Genomic DNA, 15,417 nt, shown 5'->3' on the forward strand with positions numbered 1-15,417 from the left:
GTTGGATGTCCAAACAGAAGCCGTGTTTGGATCAGGATTATCTGCTAGATGCAGGATCTGGGTCAGGTACAGGTGGGACTGCTGTGAATTTAGAGCTCTGTTAGGCCTCCTGACTCTGACCAGCAGGGGGCAGCAGAACTCTTTTCCTGAGTGGAATCAGGAAACAAACAGCAGGAAGAGGAATGCTTGTTCAAATAAAACTCTTTGGAGCAAATAAAGTCTTTGAAAAAAGGGGGACGATGCCCTTAAGTTCTTTTGGTCAGAACAAAAAGGCTCCCTCATCCACGCCCGGTGCATGTGCATTGTGCACGTGCTCTTGGCCGTCTCACTTCCTTCAGAGCCTTCCTCACTCTGTGATCTTTTCGTTTGATGGTTTTTGGATCATTCTTCCTCTCTCTAAAAAGGCCCTGCTGCTGAAACAGGAAGTGGTTTTTGCAGAGATTCAGAGTAGGTTGACATGCAAACAGGAGTGCTCACTCTGACTGGTTCCTCCTGGGCTGAGGAGGCGGCTGAAGGCTGCTTTCAGTGGAGTGCAGTGAGCCTCTTGTCCTTCATAGAGGATCTCTGCACACAGAGTTGAAGCTGCAGTGTGAAGCTGGTCAGTCAGAGGAGAGTCTGTTGAGTTCTACCGGAACTAGGCTGGGTTACTTCTCCTGACAGGTGAGTTCAAATTGAAAAGGTAAACGTTCATCTCCTTTTTGCTGCAGACTTCACAGATGATCTTGAGGAACATCACGGCTTCACCTGGGTCTGCGGTTCTTTAGCTGGTGCTGACTGACGCAGCTGAAGGACACTTGCTTTGTGTCTCCATCCCCCAAGTTCCCAGAGTTTTCTGCTCAGCACTTCTGTCCAGAGGGGCAGAAATCCTTTATTTCTTTATAAAGCACCTTCCACCAGCAGCCAAGGAGGCCCAAAGTTGTGTATGGAGGGGAGAACAATACATTAAGAAAGAATAAAAACCAATTTAAAACAGAGATTCAAACCAGCAAAATACCAGGGCTAGGCTGATGCTAAAATGGAGGAACAATTCATTTTTAAAATGGTCCAAGAGCGCGACCTCTCTAACTGCCGGCAGAACTGAGTCCATAGTTTAGGAGCAAATGCAGCACCCTCCAAAACCTACGGTTGGTTCTGGAACCATTAACACAGACTGGTCGGCGGAGCGTGAGGACTTAAGGGGGGAATATCTCTACAAGCAGACTGGAGAGGTAAGAAGGTGCCGTTCCTGCCAGGGACTTAAAAGTAAGGAACTGAATTTGAACAAAAAGCAAGTATTGTACTGGCAGCCAGTTTAAAGAGACAAAGACGGGTGTTTTGAGGTCAAAAGAGACGAGGTACGTGGTCAGGTACGGGAGCACGGATGAGCCAACTGGAATCTGGAAGCACTCCCACTCACCCGGAAGAGGGAAAGAGGGACAATACATGAATCGCACTGCACCAAACAGAGGCATGGAGAACTAAATAATCAAGAATAGAGGAGAGGAAGGGTAGAAATAGATGAGAAAAGAGGACAGAACCCCAGTGCACCATAGTTACCCCAGCTTCAACTTCTAGCAGCCTTTAAAACAAATAGTTATTGTTATTAAGTTTAATTTAAACACATTAACATTAAGTTAAATAATCTCTGAATACTAACTAGTCTGACAATAAGCCTGTCCACAGAGGAATGTTTTCAGTCTAACTTTGAATGTAGAAACTGAGTCGGCCTCTCTTCCATGAGCTGGGAGTTTATTCCATAAGACAGGGGCTTGGTGGCTAAACGCTCTACCTCCAACCGTACTTTGACTAATTCTAGGAACCACAAGCAGTCCTGCATTTAGTGAGTGAAGTGTTCTGATTGGATGGTAAGGGACTATGAGGTCCTTAATATAGGACGGGGCCATTCCATGTAAGGCCTTCTAGGTTAACAGGATGATTCTAACACAGAAGGCCGGTCTTTAAGGTAAGACCACATCCATTGTAGGCCTCCCCCAGAAAGAAATGTTTGGTTCTGCGGCCCTGGTGGTTCTGATCCTCCTGTCAGGAGTAGAACTTATAATCACATGACCTACGTAACTTGTCTGATGCCAACTGCCCAGCAGGAGAGTTAGGTCTTTGGTCGAGCCAGGTGTTGTGTTCGGGGTGCTGCAATAACTGCTGGTTCCTTCATCCCTGTTTGCAGGTTTGGGTTCTCTCAAGTTGTTTAGAGGCTTTAGAACCTCCAGTCAGCAATCATGAAGAACCAGAATCTTGACCTGGAGGTGGCAAAAATTCTGGAAGATGCTCCAGGTTCCAGAAAAGCACTGCGAGAAAACTATGACAACTTGCTGAATGTGGCGGATTACTGCTGCAGCAACTACACACAGGTGAGCCCCCCCCCAAGCTGGGACTTGGCTTGAGGTCAGACTTTCTTCACATTTGTTCCCTCCATCAATGATTTGGTGTTTTCAGACCCTCCCAGTTTCTGACTTGAGTTTCCATCAGACAGGTGAGGGCGGCCTGAAGGCTCTAGAGGAAACTAAACAGTTTACCACCCAGTCTCTGGCCAGCGTGGCGTACCAGATCAGCACTCTGGCCAGCAGTGTTATGCGGCTTCTGGATGCTCAGACACACCAGCTGCGCGGCCTGGAGTCCTCCATCAACCTGATTGGCCAGGTGAGCCCTAATGCACCCGCGTTGCTGAGTTCAACTCCATGGTTTTTGTGGAAGAGTTGAATCATCAGAATGTTTTTAGTCAAGTCTACAATCAGAATTACTTAATTGATCCCACACGTGGGAAATTTGTTTGTTACTGTAGCAAATGACAGCATTGTAAACATAAGAGAAAATAGAATAAGAACAATAATATAAAAAAAAGTAACATAAATGTTAACAAGAAGATGGTTTAATTAAAAAAAGCTATTTACTGACAGACCAGGTAGAGATGTGCAAAGATGTTCAAGAAAATGTCCAAAAGTCATCTGTTACACTGTAAATTATTGTACAGTGTTATTTTGTTGGGTATGAAGGATTTCTGGTATGTGGCAGTTTTGGAGCGGAGCTGTCTGAGTCTCCTAGAGAAAGAGGTCTGCTGTTTGTCCAGAACCGGATGGAGAGGATGGTCCGGTTTCCATGATTGATAAGATCTTGTTCAGGGACCTCCTCTCCATCACTGCTTCAAATGATTCCAGTTGTCAGCCAATGACAGAACCCGCCTTCCTGATCAGCTTCTTCAGTCTGTTGGCATCACTGACTGCCCCCAACGACTGGTAGAAGATCTCCAGCATCTTGCTGGAGACTACAAAGTGCCAGTATCCCTCCAACTTTAGGATACCTCAGGTCCTGGTGCATTTCAGGTCCAAGAATGGTTCAGGTCCTGCCATGTTTTAGTTTCTGGTGTGGATCCTATCATGGTACAGGTCTTGACTGATTTTTTTACTTCGATTCTTTTTCTTGCTGTTAGAACTTTAAATCCCATAATGCCCTTCTTCAGCCTTGTCTGTTGACAGGTGCTGAAAACCTCAGAGGTCAGATATGGTGTTTATCGTGGACTTGGTGATCCATTTGGATGCTCTGTGGGAGGGGGAGGGGGTTCCGGCGGTCGTCTCTCTGACCTCCATCTTTGTCTGCAGACGGTGGAGATGCACAAAGAAAAGGTGGCCCGGAGGGAGATCGGCATCCTCACTACTGTTAGACGGGTCCCTCGCAGCCATAAGATTATTCCTCCCACTGCTCCACAGCTCCGCCCACCATACTCCCGTCAACCAATCAGCTACCAGGAGCTGGATGAGCTTGGTCATGGCATGAAGGTATCTACGCCGTCTGGCTGATGCTTGTGGGTTTGGTTGGTTAGCCTGCTGTCTGGACATTCCAGTGGAGAACTGGACTTCACTGCTGCCAGTTCAGAACAGAAAACTGTTTCCTACAGAGAGGCTCCGCTCCTCCTTAAAGACCTCATAGTTGCAAACAGAACATCTTGTTCTTAGTCTGTAGAACTATCAGATCTTTCTAGACACGGGGCCGATTCTTCGTCTTACAGCAGATGTTCCGGCCTTTTCCATGTTTGTCACTTCTCTGGACTCTCAGTGGGTCACAGCAGAAGCCTGGTTCCAGAGTCTGGTTCTGCACTGTCACCTTTTGGTTGGATTACATCTAGAACCCGTCAATCTTTTGATGACTCAAATGGGCTGTGGCTACAAACACACAAGAGATCAGGCCGGTCAGATTCTGAAAACCAATCATAGAAGTGCCAGTCTGTGTTTTAGAGAGCTTTGAGTCAACCTCAGTTATTAACTGCTGCTGCACAAATAAACTAAACACGAATAAACTAAAACTAGTTCTTATTAATAAACATGAATAATAATGATCAACTAAATAGTACCAAGGCTGCACGCTGCACTTAGCTCTCTAGCCTTACAGCAAGGAGACGTCCCGGCCTGGCTTCTGATCGAGGATGCTTGCGGGCCGGAGTAGTCCCCCTGCCAGGGACCCGGTGAAGAAAGAAAAAACGTGCACTCAGTGTACTTAAACACAATGACGTATGTTTCAAAAGACGTTCGATTGGCCGTTCTACATGTCAATCAAATGACGTATTTCAGGCCGAGGAGGATGATTGGCTGAGTTTTGTTTTTGTTAATTCATCTCTGATGGCCCGCTAACTACCGTCACATCCTAATGAGCAGCCCTAGACAGTCCATCGATGGGCTGGAGTGATTGATCTCCATCGAGCTGGCGGCCAGACTCGGTCAGAGAGACAGAAATGCGCCGGATGCGGCCGTCTTTCAGACACAGCGGCGGGAAAGAAGCTCACTGAAGGGAGAGAACCTGGATGATCCCAAACACGGAGATGTGATCACCGATGATTTTGTAGAACTCTTCAAAATAAATCAATCTGATCTCTGGACATCATCCGGGTCTTTTGTACATTGCACTGCTTAGACACAGACGTAACAATCAGACTAAAACCATGAGCTGGAAGCTCCTCCCACACGTGGTGCGGCAGCGAGCTTATGAACACATCTTTGGTCAGGCGGCGGGCACAGAATGCGAATCGCGTTGGGTGTGAAGGCAGCTTTACAGAAATAAGTGGTTCCTGCAGGCGTTGGTGCACGGAGTTCTGAAACAGAAATTGCTTCCTGTTTGGTGGTTTTGGTGAAACTGCTGCTCAGAAAACAACTTCTGCTTTCTTTTGTCTGCAGTTAGAAAAAGGATGTACTTCACATGAGCAGATCCAGTGCATGTTCAAGAACTCTCTGCCCCCCCCCCCCCCACACACACACACACACACTAGCTATGCATGCATGAGGCCCCTCGGGGTTTGCCATCAAGACTCAGGCGCAGCTTTTGTTGAGCGTGGGAAAATGTTTTGGGTGGACTAATTGGAGCCGAGGCCTGAGAGGGCCCATTGATGCAAATAGAGGGCCGTTTGTCCCCCCCAACAGATCTCTGGGAAACTGCCGGACAAGATGGGAACGATCCGGAAACACGGGGCCTCCATCAGGTTTGTCTGTTTTGCTTTTTGTCTTCTGCTCCTTCAATCTGCTCCACCGTTCAGTTGTGTTGTGTTTTTTTTCAGGGCCAGCAAGACCCCAGAGCCGGTCCAGTGCCCCACAGCCCCCCCTGTTGGAGGGTAAGAGGGCTTTTTCTCAGCTCAGTGCAGATCTGTGTGGCCTGGATGGGTTTTTGCTGTTTTTGCTGCTTGTTGTGGAAGAGCTCCAGATAAATGTTCAGAGCTGACGCCGAAACATCTGAGCAAACCACAAGCTCCTGTTCCATCTCCCAGGTCCAGCTTTGGAAAGCCTGTTGCTCCGCCCACTATTCCCCCAGCCTGGCAAGCCCCCCCAGAATGTGACATCATTGAGGACCTGCTGAATGAAACCCTGCCTCCTCCTCCGAGTGCTGATCCGGAACCAGCTCAGGACGATGGGGTCACAAGCATGTTTACCCCTCCTCCTCCCCCTCCTCCTCCTGATGCCTTAGTTGGAGGGATGGTTCCTCCTCCCCCCCCTCCTCCTCCTCCTCCACAGAGCTTCCCAGGGGTTCCAATGAACTCCACTGCTCCACCACCGGACCCTACCTCAGCTCCACCTACGAGTCTTGAGACAGGTGATAATAATAATAATAAACTTTATTCATATAGCACTTTTCGAAATCAATATTACCAAGTGCTGTACAATTAATATGAGAAAAAATCTGGATTAAAAAGAGTTTACAGTATGTAGTAATAAAACCCAGCACACACACGAAACAGTGATAGCGGTTAAAATCAATAAAATCCTTAAAAGCACGCCCATAGAGGTAGGTTTTTAAAAGAGATTAAAACTGGTAGGGACTCAGTGAGCCTGATCTCTTCAGGGAGACTGTTCCAGAGTGTGGGGGCTCTTACAGCAAATGCCCCGTCTCCCCTGGTCTTCAATCTACATTGTGGGATTGTTAAAAGGCCTTTTGCCAAAGATCTAAGATTTCTACCAGGTACATAAGGAATGAAGGGATCAGCTATATATTTAGAGGCCAGACCACAGAGAGCTTTAAATGCAATCATTCATCTATTCTAAAATGCACTGGGAGCCAGAGTCTGACGGCAACTGGAGTTGATACGCACTCTGCTGTGAAAGGCATGTGTAGAGTGCGTTACAATAGTCCAGACAGGAAAAAATAAAAGCGTGAATCTCCATCTCCAGACATTTTTTGATAGGAGTGGGGTTATCCTGTATGATCTATGTATTTGCCAGAAACAAGATTTGACCACCGATTTAATATGTGTCTCCAAATTCAAATCAGTATCAAATATCACTCCCAGATATCTGCAGCTTGAAGAAAACATTGTTAGACAGAGACTCCAATTTCTGAACCACAGCATATCGGGCCTCAACTGAACCTATAAATACTTACATCAGTTTTGTTCATATTCAACTGCAGAAGATTTTGGGCTATCCAGGTTTTAATATCAGCAATGCAGCTATGCTGATGTCATCAGCTCAAGTTACCATAGCAACACCTCTACGGCTTCTATGGCTGATTTATGCCCCGCAAACATGCACCTTTTGATCTAGAACAGAGATCAGGGGTGGTGGGAAGATGTAGCCTTAAGGTGGTCTGGAGGTGTTACACAGGTGTAATCTTAAATTCAATTCAATTTTATTTCTATAGCCCAACATTACAACAATCGTCTCAAGGGGCTTCATATCGGTAATTGTATAATAAGCATGAGCCATAAGTATCATGAATACTTAGAATTCATTAGGAAAATTCTAACTAAACCAAACAGACTAAACTAAACTAACATCCCTGCCCTTAGACCCTCCTTCTCTGTGAGGAAAAACTCCTAAAATAAAAAGATTTCTGGAGAAAAATGGAAACCTCAGGGGTGTCCACATGAAGGAGGGATCCTCCCCCAGGATGGACAGGCGATTACCTCTGAGAGAGAATTAGCTTATCTAACGCTACAACTACATATTTAAATAGTCCAGCAGACGAGCTTCATCCAGATGAGTTGGGGGACAGCTGGGGGCGCCAGATGAGCCAGAGGAGGGGTCCACAACCAAGGTGCATCTTAAGGTGACTGGTTTGGTCCTGCCCCCCCCCCCCCCCCCCCCCCCCCCCGTGAGCGCTTTCTATCATCTTAGGTTCGTGTTTACCTCAATGCGTAGAAGGTTCTGTTACAGACTGTGTGCATAGAAGGTTCCTTAACACTTGTGTAATCCTATGACCCCCCCTTCCATTGACATGTCCCCCCCACCATGACAAAGGTGGAAAGATTTCATGTAATCCATGGACACCAGTGAAGATTACAAATCATTGAAGAAAAAGGTTCAGAGCTCTGTCTAGTGCGGGGGTCGGCAACCTTTTTTACTCAAAGAGCCATTTGGGACCGCCCCTAATGAAAAGAAAGCACCCGGAGCCACAACCCGTTTTGACATCATTATATATATTATGCATGTATATATTATTCAAAGGTGCTCATTACGTCGATCTTTAATGACATGAGTGTGGATCGCGGGCCAGAAAAGATAAAAAAAAAAAAAAAGTACTTCTTTAAAATCCACCAGCCAATCAAAATCCTTGATTGACATGTAGATTGGCCAATCGGACATCGTCTGAAGCATACGTCGCTGCAAATGCACATTATGTTCTTTAAAGGATGATACCGTGGACCCGTGTGGGAGGAGCTACTAGTTCTGGTCTGATTGCTGCATGGAGCGATGTGTTCATCAATGCATGGTAGACACGGAGAATGTGGAGAGATCAGGTTTATTATTTTGAAGAGTTCTACTTGGTAATCATGTTTCCATGTGTGAGTTCATAAAATCATCCCAGAGAAAGTCTCTGCTTCAACTCCTGCAGGGAAAGCTGCGTCTCAATCTGACGCCGTGTTTGCATCTGACAGAGTTTGAAGCCAAAGCCCCTCCCCCGCCTCTCCACCTGCTTTTCCTCTCTACCTGTTCACCTGTTCACACCCTCTGCAGCTGAGATTTGTTTCCCCCTCCTCAGTGTATTATACACAGAGAGCGCAAAATACGGTCATAGCAGGATGATACGATACTCGGGGCGCTCCAGCGCCGCACAAGGATGAAAGAGGCGGACGTAGGTTATAGCGGGGATACAGCAGGTTAAGCAAATGAATGGAAGAAGGCGGCCCGCTGAAGAAATATTCAATATTGTACACATTTTATTATTAGTCTGAACTATCTTTTATTTAGTTAAATCTTTTATTTTGCTAAATCAGTCCAGTACGAAAAAAACATCAACAAAAGCTGTGTTGGGCAGTTTTTGGCGGGGTCTGGTGGTTTTCAGATGACTTTTGGGCTGGAAAACTGTGACTCCATCTGGCAACACTGGCGCAAACACTCTGTCATCAGCGAGTTGCTCTCTGCCCCGCGGCACGTCAAGTTCCCGACAGAAGATCGGATCGTTTATTGAAGTCGCCCCGCGTGTCTCCTCCTGCTATCAGCTCTGCAGGTCTCGCCCGATAAATATGAGCTCATTATGAAGCTGTTTTTTACGTGGCTCGTGCTTCGTGCGGAGCCATCAGCGCCTTTGAAATGCCATGAAAAATGAACACACTAAAATAAAATTTAATTATTATAAAATACTCATTATTTTCCAAAGTCACAGGGAGCCACAACAGAAGGATGAAAGAGCCACATGTGGCTCCGGAGCCATGGGTTGCCGACCCCTGGTCTAGTGGGTCTAGATGACCCAACTCCCAATGTTAAAGTGCCTTGGACAGCACAAGGGATACAGAACCTTCTTTTCACATCTCCATAACAGGACTGTGATGGTAATGACTTTAAACAGTCATGGAAGCCACATTCTGAATGTGTCACGTGTCGCATTGCTACCTCTAAAAGGGAAAGTCCCCTACAGACTTCAGACTCAGATTCAGATACAGATTTCAGATTTGCTTCAATCTCATTGTGCATAGTAGAGATTGAAGCATCGCCATCAGTGCAAGAACAGCAAGGAAGGGAAAAATAAAAAAAACATTGTAATACAGTAAAATCAAACAAACAAACAGTATGTACAAGTGTGCAAATATAAACTGTAAACTGTAATGAAGAGTGCTGAAATAATTGTGCAAATTGCGTACGAGAATTGTGTGTAAACATGTCAGAAGTGCAAGACGTGGTAATGAGGTAGAGAGTTGACACTGTAGACAGAGTAAGTAAACAGGAATATAGATGTTATCTGTGCATTTGGGAATTGAGGATGGTTATTGCCTTTGGAAAGAAGCTTTTTTTAGTCTGTTCGTTTTGCTTCTGATGCCTTTTGATGAAGGTGTGGACCCTCTTCACATGCTCCCCATTAATAAGGAGGGGGGTTGGGTCCGCGCCATCTCTCCTGAAGTCGACAATGATCTCCCTGGTTTTGCTGGTGTTCAGGGTGAACACCCTAGGGTGAAAGTCCCCTACAGCCTTGTGACTGTTTTGGTCTGGTTGACCTGTTGATGGGCCGACGCAGTCGCCAACAGCTTCAGAGTGACCATCCTTTTGGCAGAATTGTGTGACATCATAGTGATAACATTTTTCTACTCGCTTCAGTGCTGGAGGAGAACAGCTTTCCTTCTCCCTCTCCTCCTCCCCATTCTGATGATGAGATCCTGCCTCCACCCCCCAGTGATGGCTTAGAGCTGCCAGCCCCGCCTCCACCACCTGCAGCTGCCCCGGAAGTAGAGGGTAAGGTGTTTTTGGGCTTGAAAACTACTGCAGCTTCTGTAAACTCATGTTCTACAGCGCTCAAAAAGAGGCTCTGTAGAACATGTTCAACAGTGAGGTTTCAATTATTCAATTCAATTCAATTGTATTTGTCTAGCCCAAATTCACAACAACAGTCGTCTCGATGGGCTTTGTATGGGTAAATGAAAAAGTTAAACATGAACTCAAAAGGATCGTGAATACAAAGAGTTCAATAGGAAAATACTAAAATGAACTAACAAACTGACTAAACTATACTGGCATCCCTGCCCTTAGACCCCCCTTCACGGTAAGGAAAAACTCCCAAAAAAACGGATTCCGGAAAAAACGAAGAAACCTCAGGGGTGAAGGAGGGATCCTCCCCCAGGACGGACAGGCGATTTACCAGAACTCTTAGAGAAGAATTAACTTATCTAAATCTACAACTACATATATAAAAGTCCAGCAGACGAGCTTCATCCAGATGGAGTTGGGGGGACAGTCGGGGGTGCGAGTCGAGCCGGAGACAGGAACCACAGCCAGGTGTAGGAGCAGGAGCAGAGACGAGGTAGACGGTCAGGAACTGGAGCACGGATGAACCAACTGGAGTCTGGAAGCACTCCCACTCCCCAGGAGGGGAAAGAGGGAAAGAGGGACAATACATGAATCACTGCACCAAACAGAGGCATGGAGAACTAAATGATGAATAATGATCAAGAATAGAGGAGAGGAAGGGTAGAAGTAGATGAGAATAGAGGACAGAACCCCAGAGCACCATAGTTACCCCAGCTTCAACTTCTAGCAGCTACTAACAACTAATAGTTATTAAGTTTAATTTAAACACATTAACATTAAGTTAAATAATCTCTGAATACTAACTAGTCTGACAATAAGCCTGTCCAAAGAGGAATGTTTTCAGTCTAACTTTGAATGTAGAAACTGAGTCGGCCTCTCTAACATGCATGTCAATCATGTCAGTGTCATTTTTTCTGTTCAACCCCTCCCACATGATTGCAGTGTGTCGCAGTCTCGGCGAAGCTGGTCGACGCTTGCCGGTGCTGTGCGATGCTTAGCGATGCATGGCGACGCTCGGTGACACGGGGCGATGCTGAGCGATGCTTAGCGATGCTTGGTGACACTGGGCGATGCATGGCGACGCTCGGCGACGATTAGCCACGCATGGCGAAGGTCAGCTATGCTCGGCGACGCTCTGCAATGCTCGGTGACACTCAGCGTCTGCTAGACATGTGACTTTTTTGGATTGGTTTGGTATAGACATGTTTACAATAAACTTCCTGGTTGACTCTGATGCTAAACTTTAGCTAACGTCGGTCACGAGGAGTGATTATCATGAAGAATTTAACAATTGTTTTCAGTGGTCCTGCCTTCCACAAGGAAACGTCTCTGTCGTTTCCCGCCTTCCTGCCGCTCCGCCTCCCTGAGGGTTAGCTCAGGCCCCGCCTCTCGCTGCCGCTACGCTCGCTCGCTCTTCCTGCCTGCTGACCAATCACGTAAGACCCTGCTGTGATTTCCTCTGTGGGTCTGAAGCAGCATTTGGGGGCCTCACGCGATTCTTTGTCCCTGTGTGTCAGTCATGATCCCCCCTCCGCCCCCATACCCTCCCCCAGGTGCTCCCCAGCGCCTTCCTTCTTCTTCAGCTCAGCGCTGCTTACCTGCCCGTCTAGATCACCTGGGTGAGAAGATTAAATGAGGTAGCAACGGTCGAAGTGCTCGTCTCGCTGGAAGTCAAAACAGTGACATAAAAACGAGTGTTTTGTGCATAAGCTCCGCCTCCTTACACCCAATTGGTGGAAACCTGTTTTTCTTAGATCTAGAGATTCCAGCCCCCCCTCTCATGCAAGTGGAGTTTGATGACTTCATGCCCCCCCTCCCCCCTCCAGTGGACTATGACGCCCCTCCACAGTACCTGGACAAAGGTAGGAGTGTCAGTGTGAGCCATCAGACATGTCAGCTGCTGATTCTGACTGCTCTTCCTGTTTCTGTGCAGTGGTGGCGCTGTACAGCTATGAGGCTTCCAAGCCCGATGACCTGTCCCTCACTGAGGGGGACATCATCTACTTGACTCATCGACATGATGACGGCTGGTGTCAGGGGGTCCTAAATGGCAAACACGGCTTCTTCCCTGACAACTACGTCCAGTCGTGCAGCTAGAGAAAGCCACGCCCCCTCTTTCTCATTTGGAGGTGTAGTCCAGCCCCTTCCCTAACCTGCTGACAGGTGAAGTTTAGGCCTGTTCACATCTGAAGATCACAAAATTCCGTTTTTCATTTGCATGGACTCAAAAGATTGGCGTTTCAGAGTTTCAGCTGTTTTTAATTCTTCATGTAAAAATAAATAAATAGAACATTCATATGGACACACATCAGCTAATAAATACATTTAATAAATAAGATAAATAAAGTACAAAAATAAGCTGCATCAGGAAGGTTCTCAGTGGTTTGGTCCGGCTCTCACTGCTCATTGGGAGGGGTGATTACTCAAACGGTCTATTCTGTTCAGGTGCTTTAGCGTCTCCTGCCGCAGCAGCTCCCAGCCAACCGCGCTGCCGCCCTGCAGCAAAATCCCAGAACCTGGGTCAGAACCAGGCTGATGGGGGGCCTCGGTACCAGAGGGCTGCAGGCTCTTGCGTCTCAGTCTGCAGTAGTATTTGCTGAGTTTCTTGCCCAGTTTTCTGCTCTCTGTGGCCACGTTGGGTTCCTTCAGCTGGAAAACAAGAACCAGAACTAAGATCAATTTTCTAGGAGTCTCGTCAGAAAGAGGCGGAGCTAAAGATGAAAGCACTCACGCAGCTGTTCAGCTCCTGGATCTGTCGCTCGACGCTCTGCATGAACTCCACCATCTTCAGCTGGTTCCAGCCAGCGTATGAACGTTGGATGTGGTCATAGAGGTCGTGGATATGCTGGAGGTTTTCTCTGATGAACCAGAGCCGAACCTGCACCTGGACGAGCAAACACAGGTATGAGTTGCTGGGCTTTGATTGGCTGGCAGAACCCGTGACACCAGAGACAAGTGATAAACTGCTTACCCCTCTTGAGCTAACTTGTTTATACAAGTTGTATGGAAAAGCAACCGCCGGGTCCTGAGTAGTCGTCTGTCCGCCCTGGAAAAGGAAGAGGCAAAGCGTCAATCCCCAGGAGTACAACCCCCCCTCCAGGAGGCGGCGTGACTTACCATGGTCTCGAGGAGAACCACGGTCCTGTTCCTCAGGTGTCTATAGTCTCTGAGCCAATCACAGCAGAGCACGGGGGTCAGGATGGCGAGAAGCACCAGTGGAGAAGATCTGCAGACCATGATGGAGATGCTTGATGTGCCATGCTGCACTTTGAGGCCACATTTGTATTTTTCAGACAGGAAACAAGAAAACAAAACAGCCAAGAGTGAAAGGAATTTCCCAGCTTCACTTTCCAGACTCACCTGAACTCCTAAAAGGGAGTGGTGACGTCACTGCTTTCAGTTTTGGTGTGTCAGAAAAGAGCCCGGTTCCGTGGGTCCGGAGCTGCAATAGAACTTCCTGCTGGGTCAGAAGAAGATGAAAAGTTTCATGATTTTATTTGGACAGGAGGATGACAGCCTCGTGCGGTGTCTGCGCGCGGGGGAATCCGTGCGTGCGTGCGCGAGCATGTTCACCGATTTGTCCTCTAACTCCAGTTTCGAGAGTCCAGTCCGGGTCCGGGTCCGACTGACGGATGCGAATCCAATCTCAGTCTCAGCGCGCGCGCATGCACGCACGCAGTCTCAGCGGGCGCGCATGCACGCCCGCTGAGACTGGAACTTCCTTTCGCCCAACAGAGACGCACGCGCGCTCTGACCGCACATTGCTGCTTTCTCCACAGCGCGCACGCGTGAGTGTGTGCGGGGGTGGGGGGGCAGCTTCATCACAAATTAGGAAACAGAGAGGAGACTGAAAACGAAACAGCTGACGTCAGAGACCCGGAAGTGCAGCTGGATTCAGACACCCCCCCCCCCCCCCCCGCGCGCAGTGGCGGTTTTACACTAACTTACTCCCTGGGCGAGTAACCCCACCAGCGCCCCCCAGCACCCATACAAAATTTGACAAAATCCTTCTGTGTTCCCTATCTACTATTTGGACATTTTACACAAAAGATGAATGGATTTTCTAGACTCGTATTACAGGGGGGTCATACTCAGTCACACAGGGGGCCTAAGTTAAATACACGCTTTAGGTTTTGGGCCAAAAAGAGAAACATTAACTGAACACACTAAATATAAACTTTTAAACCTTTAAAACATTTAATACTGAACTTTTTGAACATAAATATGAATAAAAACAGGAACATTAATCCAGAGTAACTCAAGTTAAACCTTAAATAACTTATAGTATTTTGCTCTCCATAAAAATATATTCTGTCAAAATTATACAAATGTGAAGATGCTGCAGAAAAAAACAATAAATAAGAATAATAAGAAATTACAAATCATATCTTTCCATTTTGTTTTCTTTTTTATCATTTTTTAGAGCTGGACTCCTGCATCATTTTAGCAATCATTTCATTTCTTGGTGTGTGACGTCCTGTGTGTGTCTTTGTAAAACATTTCAGAGGGATTGGATCTAAAAAAAAGTATTGTAAATATCATCTTTAGGTCTTATAAAACATTAAAAACTAATTCATAGAACTCATGAGTGGGATTACTACAAAAGTATTAATATATTAAAAAATATAAAAAAAACTCCAAAAACCTCCATCCATTGCTCTATGGCGGGAGGCGCAGCTGCGGCCCAGAGTTGATTGTCAGAGAGAAAAAGACTCCCAATCACCTGTTAGTGTGATTCATCCAGCCACCGGTGAGTTGCACCCCCCTCTCGAATTTTTTGATTTATGTTTCAAAGACTACCTCGGAGAGGTGTGGGCGCAAGTGTCTTGCAGCAGAGGGCGGTGGTCACGTGCGCATTAGGTCTGCTGTGTCTGAGCGGGGAATTGTGGGAAATAATCCCCATTGCCTGCTGTGGTCTAAATTGGGTTGAGCACAGGTTTTTCTTCTGCCTGATTCCTTTTCACGTGGCTGTTTTACGTTGTTTCACTCTGAGTTATTTCATCCTTTTTTTCATACCATAAGTGTGGAGAGGGGAGAGGATGAACGCATGGGTGCAATGTTCAGTGTCAGATGTGTCAAAATAACAGCACAGAGTGCCGGCTGTAGCAGGCATGTCAAAATAAGAGCTGACAGTCTCCTCTTTGACTTAGCTATTTCCTTGTATGTTACACTGCGGGCATGGAAAATGCCACACCCTGTTACGTGCCGCCCT

The 15,417-nt window shown here is 46.9% G+C and overlaps 2 protein-coding genes across 11 annotated transcripts; one reads left to right on the forward strand and one right to left on the reverse strand.

The window, feature by feature from the left end:
• The first annotated feature begins 527 nt into the window (after positions 1-527).
• On the forward strand, positions 528-12,569 carry abi3a (ABI family, member 3a). 8 transcript variants are annotated; one of them, XM_078952044.1, is made up of 13 exons: positions 528-660; positions 2,162-2,345; positions 2,464-2,634; positions 3,591-3,767; positions 5,400-5,458; positions 5,534-5,587; positions 5,741-6,063; positions 9,999-10,133; positions 10,270-10,311; positions 11,507-11,641; positions 11,723-11,824; positions 11,960-12,067; positions 12,139-12,569. In XM_078952044.1, exons 2-13 carry the CDS (start codon positions 2,214-2,216, stop codon positions 12,300-12,302), a joined length of 1,602 nt encoding a protein of 533 aa, XP_078808170.1. In that variant the 5' UTR covers positions 528-660; positions 2,162-2,213; the 3' UTR covers positions 12,303-12,569. The 8 variants fall into 8 exon arrangements, 7 of the variants coding, with proteins under 7 accessions (XP_078808170.1, XP_078808168.1, XP_078808171.1 ...); XM_078952042.1 differs by having other exon boundaries at positions 5,400-5,587; XM_078952045.1 differs by lacking the exon at positions 10,270-10,311.
• ifnphi1 (interferon phi 1) lies at positions 12,502-13,915 on the reverse strand. Of its 3 annotated transcripts, XM_078952058.1 has the most exons (6): positions 13,779-13,915; positions 13,566-13,662; positions 13,323-13,431; positions 13,177-13,251; positions 12,937-13,089; positions 12,502-12,854 (listed from the first exon to the last, which is right to left on the reverse strand). In XM_078952058.1, exons 3-6 carry the CDS (start codon positions 13,323-13,325, stop codon positions 12,609-12,611), a joined length of 477 nt encoding a protein of 158 aa, XP_078808184.1. In that variant the 5' UTR covers positions 13,326-13,431; positions 13,566-13,662; positions 13,779-13,915; the 3' UTR covers positions 12,502-12,608. The 3 variants fall into 3 exon arrangements, with proteins under 3 accessions (XP_078808184.1, XP_078808183.1, XP_078808185.1); XM_078952057.1 differs by lacking the exon at positions 13,779-13,915 and having other exon boundaries at positions 13,566-13,703; XM_078952059.1 differs by lacking the exon at positions 13,779-13,915 and having other exon boundaries at positions 13,323-13,590.
• Positions 13,916-15,417: the final 1,502 nt, after the last annotated feature.

The sequence above is a fragment of the Oryzias latipes genome, chromosome 8 (genome assembly GCF_053564925.1).
Source record: "Oryzias latipes strain Hd-rR chromosome 8, Olatipes_Hd-rR_3.1".
Lineage (NCBI taxonomy): Eukaryota > Metazoa > Chordata > Actinopteri > Beloniformes > Adrianichthyidae > Oryzias > Oryzias latipes.